This window comes from Palaemon carinicauda, chromosome 8 (genome assembly GCF_036898095.1).
Source record: "Palaemon carinicauda isolate YSFRI2023 chromosome 8, ASM3689809v2, whole genome shotgun sequence".
In the NCBI taxonomy this organism is placed as follows: domain Eukaryota; kingdom Metazoa; phylum Arthropoda; class Malacostraca; order Decapoda; family Palaemonidae; genus Palaemon; species Palaemon carinicauda.
This window is the reverse complement of record NC_090732.1, coordinates 42,839,533-42,867,032: the sequence shown is the minus strand read 5'-3', so window position 1 is coordinate 42,867,032 and position 27,500 is coordinate 42,839,533. Positions and strand designations below refer to the sequence as shown.

At 39.9% G+C, this 27,500-nt stretch overlaps 1 protein-coding gene across 1 annotated transcript in view; it reads right to left on the bottom strand.

Moving 5' to 3' along the window:
- The window catches only part of LOC137645725 (putative autophagy-related protein 11), a 507,493-nt gene that overhangs the window by 111,113 nt on the left and 368,880 nt on the right, over positions 1 to 27,500 (bottom strand). Inside the window, exon 6 of the mRNA XM_068378611.1 lies at positions 18,654 to 20,611. Coding sequence (XP_068234712.1) covers positions 18,654 to 20,611 — 1,958 coding nt within the window. The remainder of the gene's footprint in view (positions 1 to 18,653; positions 20,612 to 27,500) is intronic.

Below are 27,500 nucleotides of genomic sequence, written 5' to 3'. Positions count from 1 at the left end.
ATTTAGCTAGTAGGGCGACTTTACTGGTATTTAGCTATAATATTATCTAGTTAGGCAAATTATACAAGTGAAGATTATGCATAAAAATAGATTATTATTACTCTTCCTAATATGTAACTTTACTTTTCGTATACGGTGGGGGACCCGGCAGTAACAACCATGGTCGTGGTTCCTACTGAAGTTAGGCTAGCCTAACTCGTATATGTATATGTTAGTAAAGTAATTCCCCATGTTTAACCTCGTCCTACGTTCCTTATTAATTCGGATGGGGATATACATCCCCTAGAATTTATGGATAAGGTTTGATTTATATTCTCTTTTGGAGAAAAGAGGCTAAACCCTTCCTCCTTCCCTGAGCCGCCGCCATTACAGGCAGCAACCGCCGGCTCTCCCCCTCGCAGATTGATTGATTGATTGAAAGTTTTCTGGCATCCTGACATCTAAGGTCATTGACGCCGATTATATATGAAAAATAAGAGAGAATTCAATTAAAACCATAAAAGTTAAGAAGTCATTATAATAGTTAAATAGTTTTCAGAAGACCTGCTTCTGAAATAAATCTAAAATATCGCTCGCATAGTAGGACACATCATGTCCAAGAATCTTGGCAAGGATGAACCTGCTATCCTCACCTCGGGCCTCAAACAGATATCTATTTCTTAAGTTATTATAATTAGAGCATTCGGTCAACAAATGCCTCACTGTTAAAGGCACTAAACAGTCCTCGCAATACGGTTGGTGTTGGCCTTTCAGCAGAAACTTGTGTGACAACCGTGTGTGACCCATACGGAGACGACTCCCATTTTCGGGGTATCATGTTATACCTCCAAGGTGATATGATATTTGTTACTTCCCTCTTTTTATTGCCATCTAGACTATCCCAGTGTTGTCACCATTTATTACAAACCAATTTCTTGATGTAAGGTAGGAAATCATTACAGGGAATAGGATACCTCCTTGGTAGCAACTCAAATGTCGCATTCTTTGCCAGTAAATCTGTCTTCTCATTCCCAGACACACCTACATGTGCTGGAACCCAACAAAATAGAACTGTTATACCTCTCCGTCCAATAATAAAAAGCCATTCTAAAATCTTTAAAACTAGAGGATTACTAGAATTAAAAGCTTCTAAAGCTTGAAGAACACTCCTTGCATCACTAAAACTTGTAAAATTACCCTCCTTTTCCAAAGCTATTTTCTCAATAGCAGCTAGTATGCCATACAGTTTGGCAGTAAATATGGAAGCTGTTAGAGGAAGTGCACCTCTACAATTAAAATCATTACTATGTACTCCAAATCCAACGCCAGCATCATATTTGGACCCATCAGTATCTATAAAAGTCGATCCCCTATGTTCTGCAACATGTTCCATAAAAAGAGACTTGGATTCTAAGTCAGACATATTCTTCTTAACTCCAATAAAGTATATACAAAAAGATACGTCAGGTAATTTCCATGGAGGCGTTGATGATATCTTGAATGGAAGCATCTTAATTCTAATTATATCCAGATTGTTTAATAATTGTTTCACCCAAAACCCAAAAGGTTGAGGAGATTTTGGGTGTAATTTAAAGTAAGTTGAGTGCTTTACAAGGCTTGCAGTCTGAAAGGCTAAAGAATTAGGGAGTCTTTGCAATATAAACCAATACCAAATAATAGAGAACATTCGGTAAAGGTCTAGAGGCAACTCCCCAGCATCAACAAGGAGACTTGTGATTGGTGAGGTTCTAAACATTCCTGTGGACAATCTAATACCTGCATGATGTATAGAATCTAATATTTTTAACCGGCTTGGGGTGGCTGAGGAGTATATTTTGCATCTATAACTAATTTTGGAAAAAAATAAAGGCATTGTCTAATCTTAAAATAGTATTGCGGTCTGGCCCCCTTGATGTATGGGACAATACTTTTAAAAGATTCAGAGCCTCAAGACATTTAGCTTTTAATGCTTTTAAGTGAGAAACCCATGTAAGCCTACTATCAAATATCAACCCTAAAAATTTAGCTTCACTTGCACAAGGGATCCGTTGATCTTTGATGTATATATCCAGGTCTGGATGTACTCCCTGGATACGAGAGAAATGGATAATTATAATTTTACTTGTTGAGAACTTAAATTCATTCATATTGGCCCACTGGGTAATTTTATCAATAGAGAGTTTTATTTTTCTCTCAACCATTGCCATTCTAGCTCAAGCAATGATATGGAGAGATCATCCACAAATAATGTTGCGAAAACATCCCGGGGAATCACTGAGGATATCCCATTAATTGCTAGAGCAATAAGGGTTACACTCAGCACACTACCCTGAGGAACTCCTTCTTCCTGACACTTTCTTTCTGATAGAGTTTTCCCCACTCTAACTTGGAAAACTCTATGTGAAAGAAATGATTGAATAAATAGTGGCAGCTCTCCTCTCAATCCCAAGTCATGAATTGTTATAAGTATACCATATCTCCATGAGGTATCATATGCCTTTTCAAGGTCAAAAAAGACTGTCACATGGTGCAGTTTGGAAGCAAAAGCTTCACAAATAGAGGGCTCAAGTCGTATCAACACATCAGTCGTTGAGTGCATTTTTCTGAATCCGCATTGAATGGGTGATAAAATACCCTTCTTTTCAAGGAACCACATCAACCTTGCATTGACCATCTTCTCCATGATTTTACATAAACAAGATGTCAATGCAATAGGTCGATAGTTTGCTGCTAAAAACTTCTCCTTACCGGGTTTCAAAAATGCTAAAATAATGGCTAGTTCCCAAACACTTGGATAACTATGATCATGCCATATTCTATTAATAATGCTTAAAATATATAACTTTGTATTAAAATGTACATGTTTAATCATTGCATATGGAATTCCATCAGGTCCAGGGGCTGTATTGTTACAAGTGGCAAGTGCCAAATCATATTCTCTTTCAGTAAAAGGAGAATTATATTACTCTTCACTTCTTGTTGCAAAATTTAAAATTTTCTTTTCTTCATTGCTCCTATACTGGTAACGAGGAGCTGCTACACTCTTACAAGATACATTTGAAAAATGATCAGCCAGGGTATTGCTAATATCATTTGCTTTAGTCACATACTGACTGTTCACTTTCAGCACTGGAGGTGGGTTTGGGGTAAATTTGCCGGCAATCTTCTTTATTTTCCTCCATACAGAAGAAGATGGTGTTCTACTCTTAATGGAGGAAACAAAAGACACCCATGACTGGCGCATAGCTTTTCATGGCACGATGGAACTGTGCTCTACATTTCTTGTATATAATTAAATTCTCATCAGTTCGGTGTCTACGCAATAGTGTTAGGGATCTTCTTGTGGCTCTATGCAGGGCAGTTAGTTCTGAAGACCACCAATAGACTGGTCGTCGTTTGAACCCTGTTGTTTTGGGAATTGAATTTACTCCTGCTGTATGGAGAGTTCCATTCAGTAAATCTATGGCATCATCAAGATTTTCAACATGTTCTGCATCCCCATCAATTTCGCTTAGCTCACGAAATTTATCCCAGTCCGCCTTGTCAAGATTCCATCGTGGCTATCTTTGTGAAGGTGGACCATTGTTGGTGTTTATAATGATTGGTGCATGATCACTACTATGCCAATCATCTAGTGTCCTCCAATCAAAATCAAGAAGGCACTTAGAGCTGGCAATTGAAAGGTCAATGCTTATCATGCATTGACCTTTCAATTGCCTGTCTGAACATGGAAGTGCGTGGGCTCTCCTGTATTAAGGAGTCCGACATCCTCATTTTCCACAGTTGATGAGATGATATTGCTCCTTGTGTTTGCCAAAACATCACCCCATAAAGGATGTCTACCATTCATATCTCCCAGTAAGAGAAAAGTTGAGGGAGTTGTTGAATGACCTCTACTATATCATCATATAAAATATTTTCATTTGGAGGTAAGTACAGAGAGCATATTGTATATTTTCTCCCTATATCAATTTGAACAACCACTGCCTGCAGGAGTGTACGAATAGATAAGGGTATTTGGGGAACATCTCGACGAACGTATATGAGACTTCCACCATGGCTCCCTGTTTGTTGATTATATATACTCGGAGTGTTAGGATCAAGCTTACTTTCCTGTAGACATATGATTATGGGGGAATGTTCATGAATTAGGAGCTTAAGTTCTTCATATTTGGCCCTTAAATCCTGACAATTCCATCACAAAATGGAGGACAAAACTATGGTTTATTTCTTGGAAGAACTTTTGGATGAAGTCTTCCCAATAGTAATTTTTGACACAATTTCCCAGTGGTTTTATTAGAGAGGGTCTTGATAAATTGGGTTTTGTGTTTATCATTTTCATTTTGTCCTTTTGATCTAATTGTTGAGGGGGATGGTGGACCTCAATTTGAATTCGATTTATTTAAATTGCCTTCTGGTTGATCAGAAACATCAACAGACAAATCATCATATTTACTTGATGTCATAACTCTAATATTTCTTATGGAAGAGGGTGAGAGAGATGGAGGTCTCTCTCTTTTACGATTAATAAGTTGTGAGTTACCAGGTTTTTGTACATTCCCCACCACAGGTACACCTGATAACTTGGTTTCAGGTGGAATCTCCATTACATCAGGCAAGGATATGGCCTGGGAGAGGTTAGTACTATCCTTTGTAATGGGGGACAAAGGTTTGATAGTGGTGGGCAATGTTTTTTTTGTTGATACTTGATGATAAATCTTTAGGAGGAGATATTCTTGTTTTATTATGCAGCACTTTATCAGTAGATGGTGAGTTCCTTTTTCGAGAACTATCTACAATAGTAGGTGGGTGAGATGATTCCCGAGGAACTTTTTCTCCAGTTTTTAATGTCTTTGCAGAGGTATTATATTTATTTAATAATCTCTTGGCATGCCCCATGCTTACATGTTCAATAACTGATTTATTGAGGGCAGCCTCTTCTAATTTATAAAACTGGCAGCTCCTATCATTAGAATTATGATTGGAGTTGCAGTTTAAGCACTTTGCCTCAAATGTACATTCTCCATGGTAAATATTGGAGCAAGTACATGTATTACAAATTTTATCATTCTTGCAAACTTTGTAAGGATGCTCAAATTTAAAGCAATTATAACATTGAAGTGGCTTCTGCTTAAAAGGTTGAACTCTAATCCTTTCATTTTCTATGTATGTGGAAAGGTACATCAGCATCCTGGAAAGTAAGAACAATCATTGAAGTTCCAGGTACTTTATGAACTTTCCACACTGATAGTGGATACATAGCCAATATCTCCTCTTCGGTAAATTCATATAGATCCCTATCATAAACCACTCCCCTTCCATAGCTAAAGTTTAGATGGGGTTTGATGTCCAATTTTATATCATCATTTACTGTCTTCAAATTGGACAATATAACGGACTGTGTGTATGACTTAGCCTTTATCAAGTAACTTTTCTTACCGAATCAAGATATATCTCCAAGTGTGATCATTCCTATCTTCCTCTGAAGAAATTTGCAGAGCTTGAAATAATTTTCTGTACACCCTGTAGATTGAGCAAGAAGCCACATTAGTGGTTTTGGCTTTCTTTGGGATGGCATATCTACCTCTATATCTTTATCGACCCAGTCTGCTGGTCTGTAGACATCCAGATCTTTAGGTGCCCAATCACACAGAGCACCCTTAATACTCATATTACCTACTTTAATATTAACAATGTTACTGCTTGCATTAAATGCTTCCTCATGACAATTAAATGATAACCAAGAATCCCAATTATCATCTTGAAGTTTCATTCTAATTTCTTTTATTAATCTGTAGCACTCAAATATTTTATGTAGCACATCATAATTAGCTTCTAATGGGATTTGGGTAACGTGCAGGACATTCAATTTTCCTGTGTTCCCCAAATTACCCTTTTTTCGAATGTTCAAAGAACAGTCCTTTTTAGTTCCTACGTCGTCAACGGAATTTTCTTTAAATGAATTGCCAGAGGTAGTCAACAGTGCCGGGGGCGAGTCAGCATATCCAAGGGAGGGGGGGTCATTGTGACAAGAAACCATAAGAAAAAAGAAAAGGGAAGTGCGATATTTTAAACAGTTGGATTCACCTGCTTGAGAACATTAAGGCATCACATGTTGGGAAGGAAATTTGCACTCTCCACTACCAGCACAATGAGAGTATACTTCCCAGATGGTCCACTCCATACCCTACCCGAAGGACAGCATTTCAGGGTGCCCTGTCTTGCAGCCGACAATGTCGCCGGCAGGGGAATCTTTGTTCCTCTGCCGCCCACGACGTCATCAGCAAAGAAAGCCATGCTTCCTTAGTTCATAGTCCAAGGTAGGCGGCATACCTGCCACCACCTTTCTTACCTGTGAACTATAAGACCCTTCCATCTCTCCCCTCTGTCCTTTAGTGTCGGCCTAGCCGTCACAACATTCTTTCACCGGTACTCAGACAGTCATACCGGCTTGCCGAGTGTACTACGTTGCTGGCTGGGACCCCTACCGGCAGCGGTTGAGCAGCCGCCTCAGTTATCTTCCCCCTTATGTCCTGCCTTCACCAGAAGTGAATGTCCTGGGGGGAAAGATTGAGCTGGCCCTGATGGCTACCGGTGGGAAACCCAACATACTTTTCAGAAGTCTTCAGGCCTCCCTTAGTCTGCCATCCACAAATTTTGCCGCCGGCTGCACAGCTGGCGGCAGGCCTTTTGTGAATGAATGAAGCTAGAATCAGATGGATTCTTATCCCTTCTATTAGAATTCTCATTCTGGCAAGGAGACAGTAGGAGACTTGACAGTCCTCCTACACTTCAAGCTGTTGTGCTAAACCATAACAATAGGAAACTCTCCTGCCTTAATACTTTCTCTCTCTCTCTATCAGTTAGTGCCACCAGGTACTAACCTAACCCGGTAGTGTGCCGGCTGGACTACAGTATATAGAATATACAGTAGTACATTTAATTTCTAACATATTCTACGTTTCCTATCACAGTCTATTGTTGGGGTTGAGTAATCCCTCAACACTTTGATCATCGGGACCCTAATAAATCACCGCTCAATATTAATATATTACAGGTTGATATAGTTAGTATAAACACTTACTAACCCTAACTCTAAGTACTACAGTTTCTTCCACCCTGTATTCTTCCTAACTAGGAACTAAAATATTATTATTGACGGAGGTCTCAGTAATTGATTGGGGTGGGAAACGTAGATATGTGTCTTTCCTAATTCCTTTCCAGCTTACTATCCTAAACTACCATAAACAATAGTAATTACTATTATTGATAAAAATTGTATGCTTTTATATCACGGATATAAAAAACTATATACTCATTAAGCCCCTTTTCCTTTACAGGAGGAGCCAATGTAGAAGTGCGCAGCCTTAGCCTGCACGAAGTACAGGACTCATGCCACCTGCTGCATCGTGTCGGGAGTCCTCAAGTATTGGGACCCGAAGGGTTGCCCCACCTGTTCGACCCTGCTGGCCAACGGCTTCGGAGAAGCTCCCTCAGTCAACATGGAGACTAGAGATACAGCGAGGGAGACCCTTCGCTAATGGGTAAGTAGATTCCAAAAGAATTTTCAAGGGACCGTAATAACCCGACGACTCCCTAAGGTACCTACTGTTCACCAAGGCTCTACCTAACGCAGTGGTGCCCCAGGAAAAGGTCCAGTCTTCCCTCATACAAATGAAGATAGACGTGGACATAGACAAGGTTCTAGAAGGCATGGACATCCTTCAAGATAGGACATCAGAAGTGTTCATTGACACTGAGAAGGCCCTACTACAAGTAGGCCCTGAAAAAGACGTGGAACATCCACAAGCGGAGGATGAAGGATCAGTTTCAACGGCAACTGAAGACCCTCAGTTTGCCGGGACGGCATACCAACCTATGCCGTCAACCTCTTCAATCCCAATTCCATAACCACCGGCATAGGCCGTCATGAACATAAGAGATCCTCACTTCGATTCAACGGATAATGGAGTTGTCCTAAAAGGTACAAGAGACGATGAGAGAATCACTCAGACTACAACAGATACTATTACAAGAGAGGATGAATCGCCCAGGACCTACCAAGAGCTCTACTAAGAAGCTCCTTAAGGTGCTGAATTTCTCTCACCTCTCTGAAACCAACCCCTGGAGGTATATGGAGCATATGCCCATGATGGATGGGAAACTATTCGTCTCAGAGAAGTTGGGGACCAAACTGATGGAAGATCTTGAATTTTGGCCTAACTTTTCAGTTTACTCAGAATGCTACATAAAACTGCGGGATGAACATGCAACCCGTGAGGAAACGGTACCCAAAGAGGTCATTGTCCTCGAACATGACAAGGCGCAAGCCATCATCCTGAAAACCTTGAAAGGAGCCGAGTACACCAACTACAAAGTCTCAGCACAGAGCAAGAGACATCCTATGTTTCTTGCTCCTTCCTCCATCTCTTTCCCCTGTTCGGAGAAAGCACTAGACTTCGCCGTCAAGGGCAATCCTTGCCCAACCCTAGAGGAATGCAAACCATTCTCTCTAGCACTGCATGCCTGCGAGGAGAAATGGAAGGATGTCCATCTAACCTTCTCCGTCTCTAAGTTGGATCCAGAGATAGCAGGCCAGCAATTCAATGAGAACCTTCCGAAGGTGCCAGACCATCTCCTGAGGAGGGAACAGGAGACGAAAGAGAGACTAGCAGCCTCCCTTTCTCATCAGAACTGCCGGGAAATGAGTGCAGGTCTACAGAATGCCCCAAAAATTATAATTTTCCTGGTTAAGTCCCACATGGGTAACCTTGTGAAAGACATATGCTTTCCTCAGAGCAAGGAGAGCCTGCAGAGAGTTCATTTTGACCTCAGCAGCCATAAGACACAAACCAAGGAAACTGATTACCTCGAGCATCTGGGGTAAAGACCTTTTTCCCACAGGAACTGGTCCAAGAGATCATAGTAGCCAGAGCAACCACAGAGAACGAGAACCTTCTCCAAAAGTGGGGCATGAGCTCAAAGAGGAAATCTTCCTCAGACAGAGGTCCCCAGCCTAAAAATAAAAAGGCAAGGAAACCATGCAGATTTGCACAACTTTCTGCCGTGACTACGACCACGAAGCTCAGACCACTTTCCAGATGGTCCCTCAACAACTGGTGGCTCAGTCGCCAATATTTAACCCCAACGTTGTGAGGCAATTGACTTCCTTTCACATTAAGTCAGAAAGGAAATGGCTCTAAGAGAAGTTCACCCGGAGATAACTCCTCCCGGGGCCGAGTAGGACGTGGTCACAAAAACAAATCCACAGGACCCCACACCCAAAAAGGGGTTCCAAGTAAGAGGCAGACAGTATCACTGTCGGCATCGCTGGACCTTCGATCCCTGGCCCCACAGCCTATTAACGAATGGACTCGGGTGGAAATGGAACAGAATTCCAACCCCTTTTCCAAAATTCTTCCAACATTCCACACCCTCATGAGAAGAATATACCTCAGAACTTTCGAACAGGAATGTAAGAAGGAAAGTGAAGTCCATGATATTCCAAGGAAGGCTGTTTTGTGTTCTTAAGAAAGACTCAGACAAACTCAGTCATTCTAGACTTGTCTCTACTCAACAAGTTCCAGATGCTTACTTGGCAATACATAAGGACCCTTCTACCAAAAGGAGCAAACACAATCTCAATAGACCCAACGGATGCTCACTGGCATCTTCTATTGAGCTGCCCTTTCTCCTCCTACCTAGGATTCATACTAAAGAAGAAGTGAATCTTCAGAGCAATGTCCTTCAGACTGAATACAGCACCAAGGATGTTCACGAAGCCGGCACACACACAATCATCTAGCAGCTAAACTCCAAAGGAGTTCATTTACTAGCATATCTAGTCTACTTGTCTGCAGGCAGCCAACAAGGGGATCCAGTCTCTGGAACACCTGAGCTTCAACATCAATCGCAAGACGTCTCGCCTTCCTCCAGCTCAGAAGTTTCAAAGGCTGAGAATCCAATGGGGCTTAAAGTCACACCATCTCTCCATTCTATTCAAGAAGGGAAGAGATAAAGGAATCTGTCAAGAGACTAATCCGTCACGAGAGGATTTCCGAATGCCTACAGTAAAGACTATCGAACTCTCTCCAGTTTGCGGCAGTGACAGACCCAGTGCTAAATGCACGTCTAAAAGATGCGTCAAGAGTCTGGATAAGATACAAATCAAAAGCTCAAAGAGATCAACCAAGGCTGGCCCCGACCCTATTGCGCACGCTGTTAAGGCCATGGTTAACAGCCAAGAGCCTAGCACGAACAATTCCCCTGCAACCACCACAACCATCAATGGAGGTACACTCCTCCACGAAAGGATATCTTACGAGAGAAAAGTGCAAAAAAATTGGTCGTACCAGTGCAAAACCTTTATTATCAATGTTTAGGAAGATCTGACAGTTTACCTGACATTGAAGAGACTATCCCCTCGCAGAACAATCCACATCAGACTGGCCATGAACAACGAAGGGATAGTAAAATATCTTTCTCGAGATCATCTCACATAGGACATGTGATATTAGCCACCTTCCACCTGATAAGGAAGAAGGGATGGCGCCTATCAGCAGTTCACCTACAAAGGTTCCGCAACGTGACGGCGGATGCTCTATACAGGCGAAAGCCCATAGACACAGAATGGTCTCTAGACGCAGACCCATTCTCCTTCACCTCGGAAAAAGTCCCGGAACTGCAGACCGACCTCTTCACAATGAGCGATAACAAGAAACTATCTCGTTATGTAGCCCCTTAGATGGACACTCATGCAGAGGCGATGGACATCACGTCCGTCGAACGGAACAAGCGGAACTACATTTAACTGTTTCCACCAACCAACCTCCTGCTAAGAGTCCTCGACAAGCTAAAATCCTTCAGAAGGACAGCAGCAGTAGCGGCCCCCAAGCGGCCCAAAGCAATTGCTTCCCTCTAGTTCTAGAACTGAAACTGAAGCTGTTTCCTTTGCCGGACCCAGCATTATCCAATCTGGTCCAGAAGTCGACTGCTTGCGCTTCATCCTTAAGAACCAACAACCTACATCTCACGATTTTCTCGCCCTAGTGGCGAACAAAGGTTTAGAATCTCTAAGGATAAAGTTGACTTCATCGAAGAGTATAAGTCACGTTCGACTAGGAGACAATAGGAATCATCATGGAAGAAATGGGTGTCCTTTTGTTAAATCAAAGGAACCGACAGAAATATCGATAGATTCCGGTCTAGTTTTCTTCATATTCCTACTCGAACAAGGCCTGGCTTCCACTACGATTACCTCGTGTAAGTCAGCCCTGGCTAAACCACTTTTGTACACCTTTGGAGTGGACCTCTCTAGTGAAATCTTTAATAAGATCCTAAAAGCATGTGCTAGACTCAAGCCAGCAACCCCTCCAAAGCCCATCATGTGGTCTTTGGATAAAGTCTTGCACCATGCTTCGAATCTAAACAATGAGAATTGTACTCTAAAGGATCTAACAGACTCAAGCCAGCAACCCCTCCAAAGCACATCACGTGGTCTTTGGACAAGTCTTGCACCATGCTGCGAATCTAAACAATGAGAATTGTACTCTAAAGGATCTAACTCAGAAAGTTATTTTCTGTTAGTCATAGCTTCAGGGGCTAGAGTTAGTGAAATAGTGGCCTTATCTAGAAATGAAGGCCATATTCAGTTCCTAGACAGGAGAACTGAACCTCTTTCCTGAACCTGCTTTTCTTGCCAAGAATGAGCTAACCACCAAGAGGTGGGGTCCTTGGAGAATCTGCCCACTGAAGGAAGATACCTCTCTGTGCCCAGTAGAGTGTCTTAAGGTCTATCTTCAAAGAACCTCAGACTTCAAGGGAGGACAGCACGTCAGAGGCGAAAACATCAGGATCAAAACCTACCCCTAAGACAACTGAGAGCAAAGCTCACCTACCTTATTCACAGAGCGGATCCTGACAGTACACCCGCAGGTCACGATCCAAGGAAAGTTGCTTCTTCGTTGAACTTCTTCCAACACAGGGGCTTTGGAAGACTCTGCTCATACAATGGGTGGAGATCATCCAATCTTCTACAGACACTATACGAAGTAAGTACATAAAATAAAACATGTTGTGGTGGCGGTGGGTAGTGTTATAAAACCAGCCGTCTAGCGCTGCGATGAACAGTGAACTGCTTCAGGACTTTCCAGTGCATCGGGTGCATGGGTACAATTACCCTTGAGTGCAAATCACAACGAAAATATCTGACCAATAACACCAGTGCCGAGTGAACGTTGCATCACAGTGTTCATGCATTCCCAAAATCTGTACAGTATAAGTCAGTCAGATTTGGTTACACATCTCCATTGAGTGGCGTCATTTCGATGAAATTACATATTTTTTCGACAAGAGAAAATATGGACCCTGGTGTGTTTTCAATGCTGGATCAGATTCATACCCTATTATAACTACATTTGATAATCTAGTTGCAAGGTAGAAATACTGAACGTATTTGCGTCTTATTGCTGCTATCTCAGTTACAGACGAATAAAGCGTACTAGTTTTAATTAAATCCTAGAAGGGCCCAACTTGAAAACAGAGTACAGATTTCCAAGGTATGTGAAAGGTAATCTCTAGGTATTACCTTCCGTCCCTACGGAAAATTAAGCCTTGAATCCTTACTGTCGATGTCGACACTTTCCCTGCAGGGGGCAGGAAACCCTAAGCCAGTTCCAAGCTTAGTGGAAATGACAGATAACGGTAATGTCATATACAGATCTAAGACACCAGATAAGGACCACATTCAAGAAAGAAGGCACCTTTACAAACCCACACATATAGTACTTTTAAGTTATTTCTCTGGTATGCTTCCATCAGGACAACATGGCCAAGCCCAAAAAATGGATTTTGAGCAAAGTGAAAAAACTATTTTTGGGTGAGATAGCCATGTCGTCCTGATGGACCCACCCTTTTTGCTGACCCCACCCGAAACTACTCTATCAGCGGCTATTCCTGCTTAAACACAAGTAAAGGAATGGCGGCCGTTAGTAGTGAGGATAGGAGGTCCACCGGGTACCTAGATCGGTAACCCCTTCTTTCGCCACTCTTCCCCCTCAAAGAGTTGAATCTATTGGGGTAAGATTGCTATGTGTCGTATCTAAAAATACGTCCCCTTACTTTATGCAACATCCTTAGTTATATTATGGATGAATTGCACCAGGAGTTAGAATTCTGGAAACCTTCGATTTATTTCTCTGGGAATATCACTGGCAAATATCCCTTAGAAAAGCTACCTAAAGGAACCTTCCATCAGGACATGGCTACCTCACCCAAAAATAGATTTTTCGCTTTGCTCAAAATCCGTTATATATATATATATATATATATGTTGTTAATGTTTTTAGTATGATTTATTGTTAATTTGTTCTCATCATTTATTTATTTCCTTTTCTCACTGGGCTAGTTTTCCATATTGGAGCCCTTGGGCTTATAGCATCTTGCTTTTCCAACTAGGGCTGTAGCTTAGCTAGTAATAATAATAATAATAATAATAATAATAATAATAATATATATATATATATATATACCACATATAATATATATATATATATATATATATATATATATATATATATATATATATATATACATATATATATATATATATATATGACCACGGAGGTAGCAGCAGTAGGGGATTCAGCATTATGAAGCTTCATCTGTGGTGGATAATGTGGGAGGGTGGGCTGTGGCACCCTAGCAGTACCAGCTGAACTCTGTTGAGTCCCTTGTTAGCCTGGGAGGAACGTAGAGAGTAGAGGTCCCCTTTTTTGTTTTTGTTTCATTTGTTGATGTCGGCTACCCCACAAAATTGGGGGAAGTGCCTTGGTATATATATATATATATATATACACATGTATATATATATATATATACATGTATATATATATATATATATATACAGTACTGTATATATATATATATATATACATACAGTATATATATATATATATACAAGAATATATATAATACACATCAGAAAAATAATACTCAGAGTTAGGACAGCAAGACAAAAGAAAGTTTATAAAATTAGGAGGATCTTGAAGTAATATTCAGAAGAAGAAATAGATGAGAGATAAATATAGATTTGAACTGGGGGAGCAATTTCTCCAAGTTCGAGAACCCTCTTGCACGTCACAATTCTTCAATAACATGAAGAAACCACATGACTCCATCAAGGAATTCTCTCGTTAAAAGGGCCCCCACAAGTCGACTAATCGGGGAATGTCTTCCCTAGCAGCAATGTCCCCGTATCCCTCTCTTACTGTTTCTGGCCCTCTTCAAGTCCTTAGGTTGAAAAAGCTGCTTGGGACATTGAAGTTGTGTTGCCTGCTTCTTTGATTGCGAGCTCTTCTTTGAACCCCAGTGCTTCATTGAAGACAATCTCTCCGGTGGCGGAACCGCAGAGGAAGGGTTTGAAGTCATAACGCTATGGAAGAGGGAGTCCTGATTTGCCTTCCTCAATCTGTCTGACGGTGTCTCTATGTCCTCCACGTTAAAGAGGAAGGGACCATACATTGAGGAGTTGTGTAACTTTATCACCTCTCTCCTCAGCACCTCCTGCTGGAATTTTGAGATAACAGCATTGGGTCTTCTCAAAATCCAGTTAATCCACTAGTTGATGATGTTCTGTGTCAGGAACTCCAGTGTCCTAGCTTTTGAGAGGAGAAAGGCTGACATAGACTCCCTCTCCTGGGTAGTAAAGAAGTCCTTGTTCTTCACAAGGCTGTGTCACCTAAAGAGAAGTACACTTGCAAAGTCACCAGTTAATCCAGATAAGAGTTCTGAGTGAGAGCCAGAATTTCCTTATCCAAGGGTAGTGGAGCCGGATCGTCCTCCACTATCTTGTAATACTTCCTCTACCGTACGTATAGAGGAGGAAGTAACCGAGAAGAGTTCACAGACCAGAGGGACTGTGATGCTCCTACCACCTGGGCGTAAGCTCTCTTCTTTGCTGCCTTGACCCCCTTGACCAAGGTAAGGCTATCTTAAAAGTGGTGGGTCTCAGAGTATCATAGAAGAAGTCCAGGACCATGTCCTTGCCCTCATCTGGAATTTAATCTGGCTCCCATAATGAGTTAACCTTCTTTATTTAGGAGAGGACTTGCAGAAAGAGTTGATCAGCATCCTTCTGCTCTAGGGGAGAGATTTTGGTGCAGTTAGACGCAGAGAGCATCTTGTCAGTGTTCTGAATCATCATCGAAGGGTTCCTCCCCTCCAAGCTAGAACCCATAGCAGCCCGGGGGGGGGGGGGGGGGGGGGGGGTTTCATGTCATCAACAGAGTTCCTTCTTGCAGATGAGTGAGCTCTCTCAGGAAGGACACTGTGTTCCGATCTTACGGAAACAGACGCTGAGGCTGATTGACCTTCCCCTCGAACCGAACACTCAGCCATAGAGTGCCAATTCTTGGAAATGGTCTTCGTGTATGCCCTTTCCCCTGGACGGATGTTAAAGTGCACGACAAGGGAGGAACTCTCCTTCCTGTCTGCCTCCTTAGCCATTGGACCTTCGGAGGAAGAGGGAGACGCCTCGGCTACTGCAGCGGAAAGCTCAGATTGGTCCAGCTTTATAGGTGGCAGCCTATAGTTATCCGTGAATAAGACCTCCTGGGGAGATCTTGATCCCTTGCTGGTTTGTGAATGAACCGCAACCTGCGATGGGCGAGTGTTTGCCCTACGACCACGTTCCCTCTTCGGCAGAATGATAGCAATTAGCTGCAGCTTCTCCCAGATAGGATCCTGGCCGGTGGTGGAGACCGTAGTAGTCTAGTCAGACACTTCTGATACCTTGCAGATTTCTTTGAAGCCTAGCAGAACTGCTACTTCTGGGATCAGTAAGGCCTTCACTCACCTTGGAGGAACTCGAAACCTTCAATGGGGTGGTTAAGAATGTTGGGAGGTGCAACAGTTGGGGGAAAATTGGCCAGTCCAGCGACAGCCTGCTTCACTGCTTGGACGAGGTCCGGGAATCATGGTGCGAACCTCGAGAATGGATATATTCCTGACTGAGCACCACAAGAGTATTTCCTTGACTTCAATGGAGTGTCAAGAAATGGGATGGCACAAGAGGATGTCGACTTGTGCTCTTCTCTATGCTCACCTTCCCTAGGGAAGCAGATGCCATCAACATGACTACTCGGTCAAACTGCCTGAGTAGACAAAGCACCCCTACCTTATAAGGGAACCTGCTGTTCAACTCGCATGGTAGACCGATGGCGATGTGAGCACTGGTGAAGCGAAAGCTGATGTGTGCTAGTGCGGACCATTGAGGTGTTGTCTACCTATTCTTGCCTGTCTACTTCCATGTAGGAATGCCCTAGTGAGGTAGAGCTCACCTGCGCACTAGTCAAAGCTTCTTGCACTTGCGAGTCAAGAGGGTAAGACTCGCTATAGTGAGCAGCACACATAGGAGAGGTAGCGCGTACACCATCATGCAGAAGAGCTCGCTCACCAACCTCGCTAGGTGGTAGGGTGAGCATCACTGCGCAACGCTCATCCGCAAGACTGAGGTTAGCGCACTCCTCTGCTGGCACGTCATGGAGAGAAACTCTCCTGCTCACCCTATCCTCTCAAGGGGAAAGGCGGGCAATTGCTTGCAAGCAGGCAGTGAAGCAGGTTCTACCTCGCGAGAGTTAGAAACCAAAGAAACAAGCTCCTAAGAATTTGGCCTTGCAAAGCAACGAGCGCTATGCTGTGTTCAAGACGTCGAGGAGGGATTGTAAGCAATCACCTCACTGTCGTTGTCTAGTTCTGAAAAGATGTTCTATGATGAACTGGAGCAGGGTGAAATGCCCGGAAAGAGACCACTTAGGCAAAGGACAATCAACACTTGATGCTCCTGTCAACAAATCTCCCCGTGAGCAAGAAGACTGTTGAACAGTAGCTGGTGGAGGGTAGTTCACCATCAGAAGGGAAGGTTGCCCAACACCTGGTGGAGGAAAACTCTCTCAGGAGGGAAAGCTGCTCAACACCTGGAGGCAGACCTTCGGGCATCTCACTTTGCTTCTCTCCTGGCTGAACAAACCCAGACAGAAGACCCGCATCGTGAACTGCCAATGGAGTGTACCCTAAGCTAAACCCACGGTTCACCACAGGTGGATGCTCCAACAAGTCACTCCAAGGAGTACTTGTTAGCATCTGCTCACGCACGCCCACCAGAGCAGAGCGAACGTTGGGGTGAGCAGGTGCTGAGGTCGAGACAGCCAGATACGCACAAGATTTTCAGTCCAAGAGCTACAGAGTCTCAAGGGGGAAGAGGGAAATTAACCTCTGGAAAGACTGTATGCTCCTGTTAAGTACCAAATCACAAGAGCTCTAGAAGCCTTTCCTTACAAGGAGAACCCATGAACCCTAAGGAAGGTCACAGCCGACACACAGAGTCATCAGGAAGTGACTCCCCTACGACAGCGCCCGGCGTTGCTTTGGTAAGGGAAGCAACAGAGGACTCCAGAGCATGAGGTTGTCCCGGAGTCAAATGGGCACCACTTATACGCAACCGACCCTCAGGGGAAGCTGACTAAGCAGCATCAAAACGGCAAGGTTGAGCCGACGGAGTCCCATGGTAAGTTTCTTCCCTTTCGAGCCTTCCTTCTTAGCCTTCTTCTTCCATCGCTTACGAAACCTCGTCCACTGGGAGGGCAACCGCTCCCGACACTCATCGCATGGAGACTCCTGCATGCAATAGTGACCCCTACACATGGGGCAGAAACCGTGAGGATCGGTCGCCACAGCTGACACGAAGATGCCACAATGACGTCCAATGCTGGGACAAACCAGCATGGTTACGATTCCCACAGGCAGACACATGTACTGTAAAAGAGAAAGGAAAGTTTTTTAGTTTTTAGGCCAATTCTTTATTTAGGTTTTATGGGAGAGCAAGACAACGTCTGTACTCTACCAAGCCGAAATAAAGTGACGGTTTGTTACTAGTGCTTGTGTGTGAGGTAGCTGGTCTTCCCCCACTGCTCCCCTCCGCTAACTACCGGAGGGTAATTACACCTCACAAAAGCTGTAATGGCTAGTGTCAGATATGGCCAAAATGTATCTCCACTGTAAAGAGCGTAAGGGTTTGTATATACAGTAGTGCCGGAACAAATATTAAATACATGATTTTAGATCAAAGATGAGTATCCCCTTTACCACAAAAGAATGTTTCCTGCGATTCTCAGACTTCTGCCATTACAAAGGATACTAGGATGAGCACTTAAGGCAGAATCAAAGAACACTAAACACAAATTTCCCTACAAAATAAAAAAGAATTTCCAGTGGTCTGCAGCAAAGGAGATAAACATTAAACAATCTCTATCACTTCCAGTACACCTACATTGTACATTCAAACCTTTGTTATGTGAGATATCCATTCTTACAAGGAACACAGGGTCCAGATTCATCAAGCAATGAATACTGTACCGTACTTATAAAAATTCACTTCAACAAAATAACAGCATAGCATCAATGTGTTGCTCTCACTGATAGTTGAAGACAGTGCAGGGTGGAAGGATTCTCCCCCTTACCAAATAAATCACCACTGATTTATATTACAGATTCAGGCTTCTGAACAAAAGACTCTAGTTGGTATCATCATAGAGGCAAACAACATTATAAATCATTATCTAAAATAATGTTAAGATCTTAGAGTATAAAAAAACTGAAATCTGCCAAAATTTACATACCTGCACAAAAAGATTCATTTTGAGGAGTCTTAATATCAGTCAAACAAAAAATGCTGGTATTTGAGTCTATGTACACTGATGTTGCACCCTCATCTTGCTGAGAGCTGTTTACATCAAAGGAAACTAAGGGTAGTAGTTTGTTCTTAATTACCCCTTCACCATCCTCTTTGGAAAAGTGTGTGTTACCACAAGGTTTCACACTTTGTGACTGATTTTCTTCTAATTTCCCATCATAACACGCAATACTAGAATCTGATGGCTCTGATGAATCAATAAACATGTCAATACTTAATTTCTTCTTGGTATGCTTTCCTCTAGCTTCTCCATTTTCCTTATTTTTTTTCCCTCCCAAAAGTCTCAACAAACCAAAATTCTTCTGAGCTCTCTCAGACTCAACCTCTTCAGTACTCTTACTATTCTGACTCAAATCTTTTTTGGTCTTCTTTTCAATAGCAACTACAGTAGACTTCTTTGAAAGATAGTCCTTCATTGAAGGTTGACAAGAAGGTCTCTCAATCTTTTTACATCCAGCTCGTTTATTTCTTTTATTCTTCATTCCTGGAGTCAGTTTCAAATCACAACTCATATCAAATACCGGGCTTTTAAAAATGTCACCAGATAAAGGACTTTCATCTCGTTTCCTTTTTCGCATTTCTTCTATATCATTCATAACCTCTCGTAATATTTTCTTCCCTTCACGGATTTTCTCAGATTCATGAATTTTACAATTTTTCCTTTGCTTTTTTATGTCATCAATGGTTTTCAATTTAGGTTTTGCATTTGACACATCGATTTTACTTTTAATTGCAGTTTTTTCCTTTCTGTTTTTGGAGGCATTTTTCACAGAAACTTTGTCTTCAACTATAGAAGAGTATCCAGGATTTTCACTAATACCCTCTAAAATTTCTGAGTTATTGCAGGGCTGATTTTTACACAATCCTACATTTTTCTGGGGACTTTCACATTGGTTCTTACTCTCAGGCAGTTCCTCAATCTTTATCTGTTTCACAATTTTCAATTTACCTCTTTTTGTTCTTTTTAAATTCTGTGTTTTGCTTACACTTTTGCCATCTAAATTATTCATAACTTCATTTGAAAGCAAACACTGAGAAGACAGAGTAGTTTTAGTCAAAGAATCTACCATCTCACAAGGCTGACTTTTTCTATTGCCAATAATAGGACTCACATTTAACTTATTATTACTATCTTTTTCTGTTGATAATGCCAAGTCTTTCTCAAGATATCCATCATTAAGATATGTATTCATGTTGCTGTGCATGAAATGTCTTTTCATGTTATCCTCTTCATCATTCAAAACTGGAATATGATCTACAGCAATTTCGTCTACTTTTCTTTGATAATCACTTGAATAATAACATCCTAATCCCACACCATCATATTCATATGAAAGCTCCTCCTTTTCTGGACTGTAACTAAGTGGTACTTTAAGATCATTGCTGACACTTGGAAAAAAATATATTTCAGTGTCACTTGCACTATTAAGATTATCATTTTGGTCTGTTTTGGCAGGTTCCATCATACCATCATCAATACATTGTTCCTCAGATTTAACATCACAAAACTCCTCATCTATTTGAGATTGAGTGTCATTGAATAAACTTTGAAGTTCATCAGACAAAGAATTTATTTCAGCATCATCCGTCAATGCATCTGTACCAGATTTCTTTTTATTTTCTATCTCCTCCTTGGTAAAACCCAGTGACTCTCTATGGTATCTAGTAGTGCTAAAGTCTATTCCTTTAAATGATGGGTACAAATCACTCATGTCACTACATGAAGGCTTTTGAACCTGTGTGAGTCGTCTAAGCTCCAATTCTTCTTTGTGATCACTTGATTCATCAGAAGAGCTGTCAAATATTGATTTTTTTTGTAATCTTTTTTTTCTATGATTACAATCTGACTGACGAAATTTGGTTCTCTGCTTGTGTTTCCTGTTCCTAAAAAGATAAAATAATGTTTAACAGTCAAAATAATGTTATCTTGTTTTCAATTAATAATAATACTGTATACTAGTTACAAAAAATAAAATGTGTTGCCATAAATTGCATCATTAATATCAACTAGCAGAAGACCACTTATATACAGTTCTAGTGACTTTTTACATAAACAGAATCTTAATGAAATTTATTCTAGTTATCATGCTACCATTGAAGCCACAGAAACTTCCTAACCTTTCACAATAAATCTAAAAATATCTACCCCTCTCTCTACATCTACCCCATCCCCTGGGATTCCAAGTAGACCAAATAGGTGGCATGGGACAAACACAAAATAGACCTATTACAATAAAGAACTTTACACAATCTGAGTCATAGTACACATTAAAAAAAAAAACTCAACATCAATAAAAAAAGTAGGGAGGACAGAGGAAATAGATGACAACAAGGTAAGTACTGTATTGATATTATATACTTTGTTATTGATATTCTGTTTACATCAATGAACCTTACCTTGTAGTACTCATGCTAATTACCACACTCTTTTAGAAGTGGGCAAGTGATGAAGAGCGACCAAATAAAGACTACTGTAATTTTAAAATAGAATCATAATCAAACCCATCTTATACAATTTCATGAACATTGTTAACATTCCATGTTGTCCTAATTATGGAATGCTTTACCATCCATAAAGATGAAACCTTTTCCTTTAGTATTGTAATAAAACTCCTTACCCGACCATCATGTAGTTTTCACAAACAATATGAGAAAAAACTATATGCTGACCAAACAAAAAATACATTGGCCAAGAATCCAAACATCTTGAGCACTAAAGATTGAATTAAATACTGTAATGCTTTGTTAAATTGCATTTGGCAACCTGACGGTATTGATATACTGTAGAAGAATCTTATAGGCCCTAATATATCACATAAATCTTCAGCCTTAACTTTCCTAAATTGTGTTATTCACTAGCCCCTGCCTGATCTTTTATCAGTTAAACGTAATTGGTCCTGCTGCCTGCCCAAAACACATATGTGCTACCAGACACTCTATTAATGAAAGTGGAAGACACTGGAGAGGAAGGAGAGGTTTTAAAATAAGACAAAGCCTTTATGTGCACAATTGCTTCCAACTGTTTTGCTCGACACCTGCTCTAAAATACTAGTGATCGAACCCAAATTTAAATTAGACCCTAAATTAGGAACAAAATTGGTTTTTATGCATCTGAAACCCCTCCAAACAAAATACATCAACTGAATTTCCTATTTTTCCCTACAAAATTAGTAAAGACCCTGTAACCTCTTGTATACCATCTGACATTGTTTTCTCCAAACACCTCAAGAAATCCTAAATAAAATTAATATCCTAGTGGCCCATAAACTTTTGTAAATAAAAATCCTAGCACTAAATCCTCAAAAAATTTTACCAAACTACCATTGCACAAAATAAAATCTTGGAATATAGCAAATTTACAAACAAAAGGTCCTCAGCTTACAAACATTCGGAGATACAAACACAAACCCAACAGAAATTATAAAACTCAGATATTGTATCACAGGTTCATATACAGTAATAAAATGAGGAAATATTGTAATAAAACCATACTATATAATTTAATACACTAAGCAAAACATTTTCACTAATCTGATATTTATTTTATATGAAACTGGACATTTGTTGACTTTTGCACCTGGAAATTGTAGGCATGGGAGTTAGGTTAGGCCTATCCTAAGACAGAAATTATCGGAATGCTGCTTACGAACAGTTTTTCAAACCTATTAAGATTGTAAGATGAGGACATCCTGTAGCTTACTGTACATACCTGAGTATTATTACTAAGTTCAATTAGTCATAGTGAGAAATTCCTTCTGCTCCTAAATATATGCCACATATTTATTAAATATCTTTAAAAGAACAATAGAAGTATCTACACCTTCCAAACGATGCCTTCAAATTTTATGAGGAGGAAAATACTCTGCCTTACTCAAACTGATCACACAGATGATCGTCTCCATAAGGATACCTTAAACATGGCAGGGATTTTGGTGTGTTACTTTCACAAGGAAATGATTGAGCAGATTTGTGCCAAATTCAATAAATCTAACATTCACAGCTGAGTACTTGGTACAGAGACAGAGTCAAGGAAATGGGAATTGCATCTGCTGTTCTGACCCTCCTGTATCTTGGATTTCGAGTGTATAAGACATGAGTTGGAATCCATGCTTAGGCTTGACATCATTTATGGCACATGTTAGGCCTGAAAAAATACATCTTAATCAAAGATGTGCTGGTCTTTAGAGCTTCTAAAAAAGAAGCTAATGACGTTAAAAACTTTAAAAGCTCATGAATATCAAAACTAAACTGGTTAGGATTGTAGCAAAGTCAAAGGTTGGAGTGACATGATAGTCATCATTCCGTTTAAAATCAACTAGCCAAGTCTTCTCCAGAATTCCTCTTGAATAAAACTTTAGCTTTCTTTTACTCATTGAACTTTGATATAATTAGCAACCAAGAAACATACTTTCCAAAGAACAACAATGGGGCCTTCCCACTCCTCAAAACGAATCAATAAATAGAAAAAAAAAATCTACAGCATGAGGCACAAAAAGAATGCAAATAATGATCACTCAAAAACAATTCTTTTGCAAAACTATGCAGTAATTCCTAACAAATCTAGAAGAAGATATCTTTAGGCACTAAAATATTTAGAAAACAAACAAAAGCCATGCATGCCAACATTGTTCCCAATCGAATTAAAGAATGAAAAATATAATTGACCTGGGCAGCATATTATTGTTGGTACTTACTGTTATTATTATCTTTATTATTACTAGCTAGTCTACAACCCTAGTTGGAAAAGCAGGATGCTATAAGCCCAAGGGCTCCAACAAGGAAAATTAGCCCACTGAGGAAAGGAAATGAATAAATTACAAGAGAAGTGATTAACATTTAGAATAAAATATTTTAAGAATATTAAAATAGATCTTTCATACATAAAATATAGAGATATTAATGTCACCCAGCTCAACCTGACATCATTTGCTGCAAGTTTGAACTTTTGAAGTTCTATCAATTCAACTATCTGATTAGGAAGATCATTCAACAATTTGGTCACAGATAGAATAAAACTTCTAGAATACTGTGTAGTGTTGAGCATTTTGAGGGAGAAGGCATGACTATTAAGAGTTAATAGCATACCTAGCATTACGAACAGGATGGTACTGTCCAGGAAGATCTGACTGCAAAGGAAGGTCAGAATTATGAAAAATAGTATACAAAATGCAAAAAACTGAACGACGGTGTGAGATTAATATCTAGACCAGGAATAAAAAAATTAACAGATCGTAAGCTCCTGTCCAACATATTAAGATGAGATTCTGCAGCTGAAGACCAGACAACAGAACAATACTCAAAACAAGACACAATGAAAGAATTAAAACACTTCTATAGAATAGATGGATCACAGAAAATTTTAAGACTTTCTCAATAAGCCAATTTTTTTGTGGAATCAAAGGAAAGAGATCAAATGTTTCTCATAAGTAAATTTGCTATCAAGAATCACAGCCAAAACTTTAAGAGTCATAGAGAGTTGAAGAAACATTATCAACGTTGAGATCCAGATGTTGAGGAGCCACTGTCCTTGACCTACATACAATCATACCTTGAGTTTTGTTAGGATTCAACTTCATGCTCCATAATTTGCACACAACATTAATTTTAGCTATATCTTTGCTGAAGGATTCAACAACCTCAGATCTACATTCAGGAGATGGAAATGATGCAAAGAGAGCAGCATCATCGGCATATATGCTATAAGCTTGTTTTCTAGAACAAACCACAAGTGTATATAGTATGAAAAGCAATGGACCAAGAACACTACCCTTAAGATCACCAGATATTAAATTCCCATACTCAATATGATGCCCATCAACAACTACTCTTTACATGGGATCTAAGAACCACATGGAAATCCTTGTATGCTTCAATTCACAAGGCAGACCACCAAATTTGATATTTAAGCTATTTGTGGCATATCTGAGGAGCACCAGTTATCACATTCCTATACTCACTATGGTGCCCATCAACAACTCTTGCAATCTGTTACTTAAAAATTCAATAATGATGCTAAGACCCACCCACTCCCAAATGTTTGAGTTTCAAAACAAGGGCATCAGGATTGACCCAGTCAAAGGCAGCGCTGAAATCAAGGCCAATCATACGAACTTCCTGACCGCAACCAGGGGATTTCTGTACAGCATTGGAGACAGTAAGAAGGGTTTCACATGCTCCAAGGCCTTTACGAAAGTCAAATTGCATACTAGGGAACAGAGTTATGAAATTTGGACAGTAATCAGGTGGACTTGAGCTACAAAAAACACATTTACATAATGGAGTGATATTACTAATTCTCCAACAAGTGCTAAAAGCTCCTCTTCAAGCTAACTTATGGAAAATAACCGATATCTTAGGAAATCTGCAGTTTAAAAAAACATGGAAAAACACCATTTGGATCTACACCTGCATAAGTATCAAGCTCCATCAAGAGAGCTTTAATTTCATGAGACCAAAAACCTAAACTAGTTAGTTTAGCCTCAGGAAAACAGGAATATAGAAAAATGAGTTTCTCATTACAGTACTCTGCATACTGTCAAACACATCAGCCAAATGGGTTCATTCTTCCTTGGGACAGTGAGTCATAGAGCCATCTGGTTCAAGTGAAGGAGGAATTATGTCTACACCAAAGAATGCATATCTAAGGGTAGCCTACCACTTATGTTCCAGGTTTTTTTCAATTGATGCATAAACTTTCTAAGCAAAAACTCTTAGCTGAGTAAAGTTATTCCAAGTCAAATCTAATCTGTTACCCTTTCGAAGATGATAGGCCTCCTGCTTCTCCAAATAAGAATGTCTACAATCCTCATTAAGCAAGGATTTGTTTTTTACTTGGTACTGTAGCACACAGGAAGGGATATGCCTATCAATTATGTTGTCCACATTCTTATTCAAAAGAAGAGCAGGTTCAACAATATTATACAATTGTGACCAATTCAAGTTCAAAAGATCACTCAAAATGCCATTCCAGTCTGCTTGATATTTTATATACATCTTACACGAGTATGGCACAGGGGACAGGCTGCTGTCTTCACTAATAATGAAATTAAGGCATGATCAGATGTCCCAACTGGAGAACCAACCTTACGTGTTATAATGACAGGGGAGTCAGTATATACTAGGTCTAAGCAGTTACCAGACCTGCAAGTAGCTCCACTTACAATTTGGTCACAGCCTGATTCAGAGGCAAAGTCCAAAGCTCTTAGGCCATGGAGATCAGTAGGAGAATCAAATTTTAACCACTCCCCATGGTGAGCATTGTAATCAACAAAAACTAGAGAGGCCTTCTATCATCTTTCACCTTAGCCATAATGGTAAGAAGACAATTGGAGATAGAATTATCCCAGTCAAGAGTCGGGTAGATCGAACACAAATAGAATTTTTTATGCCATGCCACAAACTTTTATTACCTGAATCTCACAGCACCCACATTCATAGCAGGACTTAAGCAGGGTACTCGGTCCTAATATACAGTGTAATGCCTTTCACCTTGCCCTAGGAATTGCATCAAATTTCAAAATTTTTGGCTCTTGAAAGTCATCTCATTATTTCCTAGAGGAATATAAAACTATCTACCCAATCACTTCATTTTCTTTCAACCTAAATTCATTATGGAAAAGCCCTAAAGATTTCATATCAACTTGAATTAAGAGATTTTTCCTAGTTTACTTACAGTTAATGTTTATGGTAGGAAAAACTGAAGTATAATATAACTTTATAAGTTCTTAAATTTTCGGCTTTTTAATAGGCTTCTTCACATTCTCCAGAGCTGTTTTGTTACGGAATTAATTTTATTGGATAGTCCATGGAATCACCTATACTTTCAAAATAAACTTTTAGATTTTACTTGATATGTAATTTCTCTTCTCTCTCTCTGCATACAAATTAATATAAATTATACAAAATGACAGACAGAAAGACATATTTATGTAAGCTTTTATGGGATGAGCCCATATGTGTATTGCTAGTCAAATCAAACTAGTAAAGTTGAGAAATCTATATTTATTTCTATGTTTTGAGAGAATTAATGGTTTGCCACTTATAATATAAAATGAACAAGTTTAGGACTATGGGCATGAAATTAAAGTTACCCTGAAATTGTACTAAATGATGCATTAAGAACAGAAAATAGGCCCCTCTTTGGTAATAACAATAGAGAAAACTAAAAAAAAATTACTTGTATTGCCATACAATAACAGTTTTAAAGATATTTCCCAAATATTAAAAAAAATAATTGTTAATGTAGTATTAAAGAACAATATCCCAATAAAAATAGCCCTCATAAATATTTCTTGAAAAAAGAACTGATCAGTAGGCTTTAAGAAATGTATATGATATGCTCAAGATAAAATGCAATGTTTGCCCATGTTAAAGATCAAAATCACACTATTAATTGGTAATGTACATAAATATTGTCCATTCCAATAAATTATTAGAAAGAAGTACCATGGGGTTCAGTCTTGATAATAATGTAAATATAAAAAGAAATCTGAAAGCTCTATAAATCTCAATTTCTCTAAGCAGACCTGACTTTAGTGAAACCTGAATTCTATCTCAAGAATTATGTACCTCATATTGTACAGTATACAGTATATCTGTGTGATATTAATCTTTCTGATCTACACTATCATACATTTTTATGTATAATTGCATATGCATGTGTCATATTCTTTAATGTAACTTGGATGTAGGTATTTTAGATATGCACTGGTATGTAAAATATGTGCACATATGTGCATATAGCTATTTTTACTTATTTGCATAGCTTTATGAA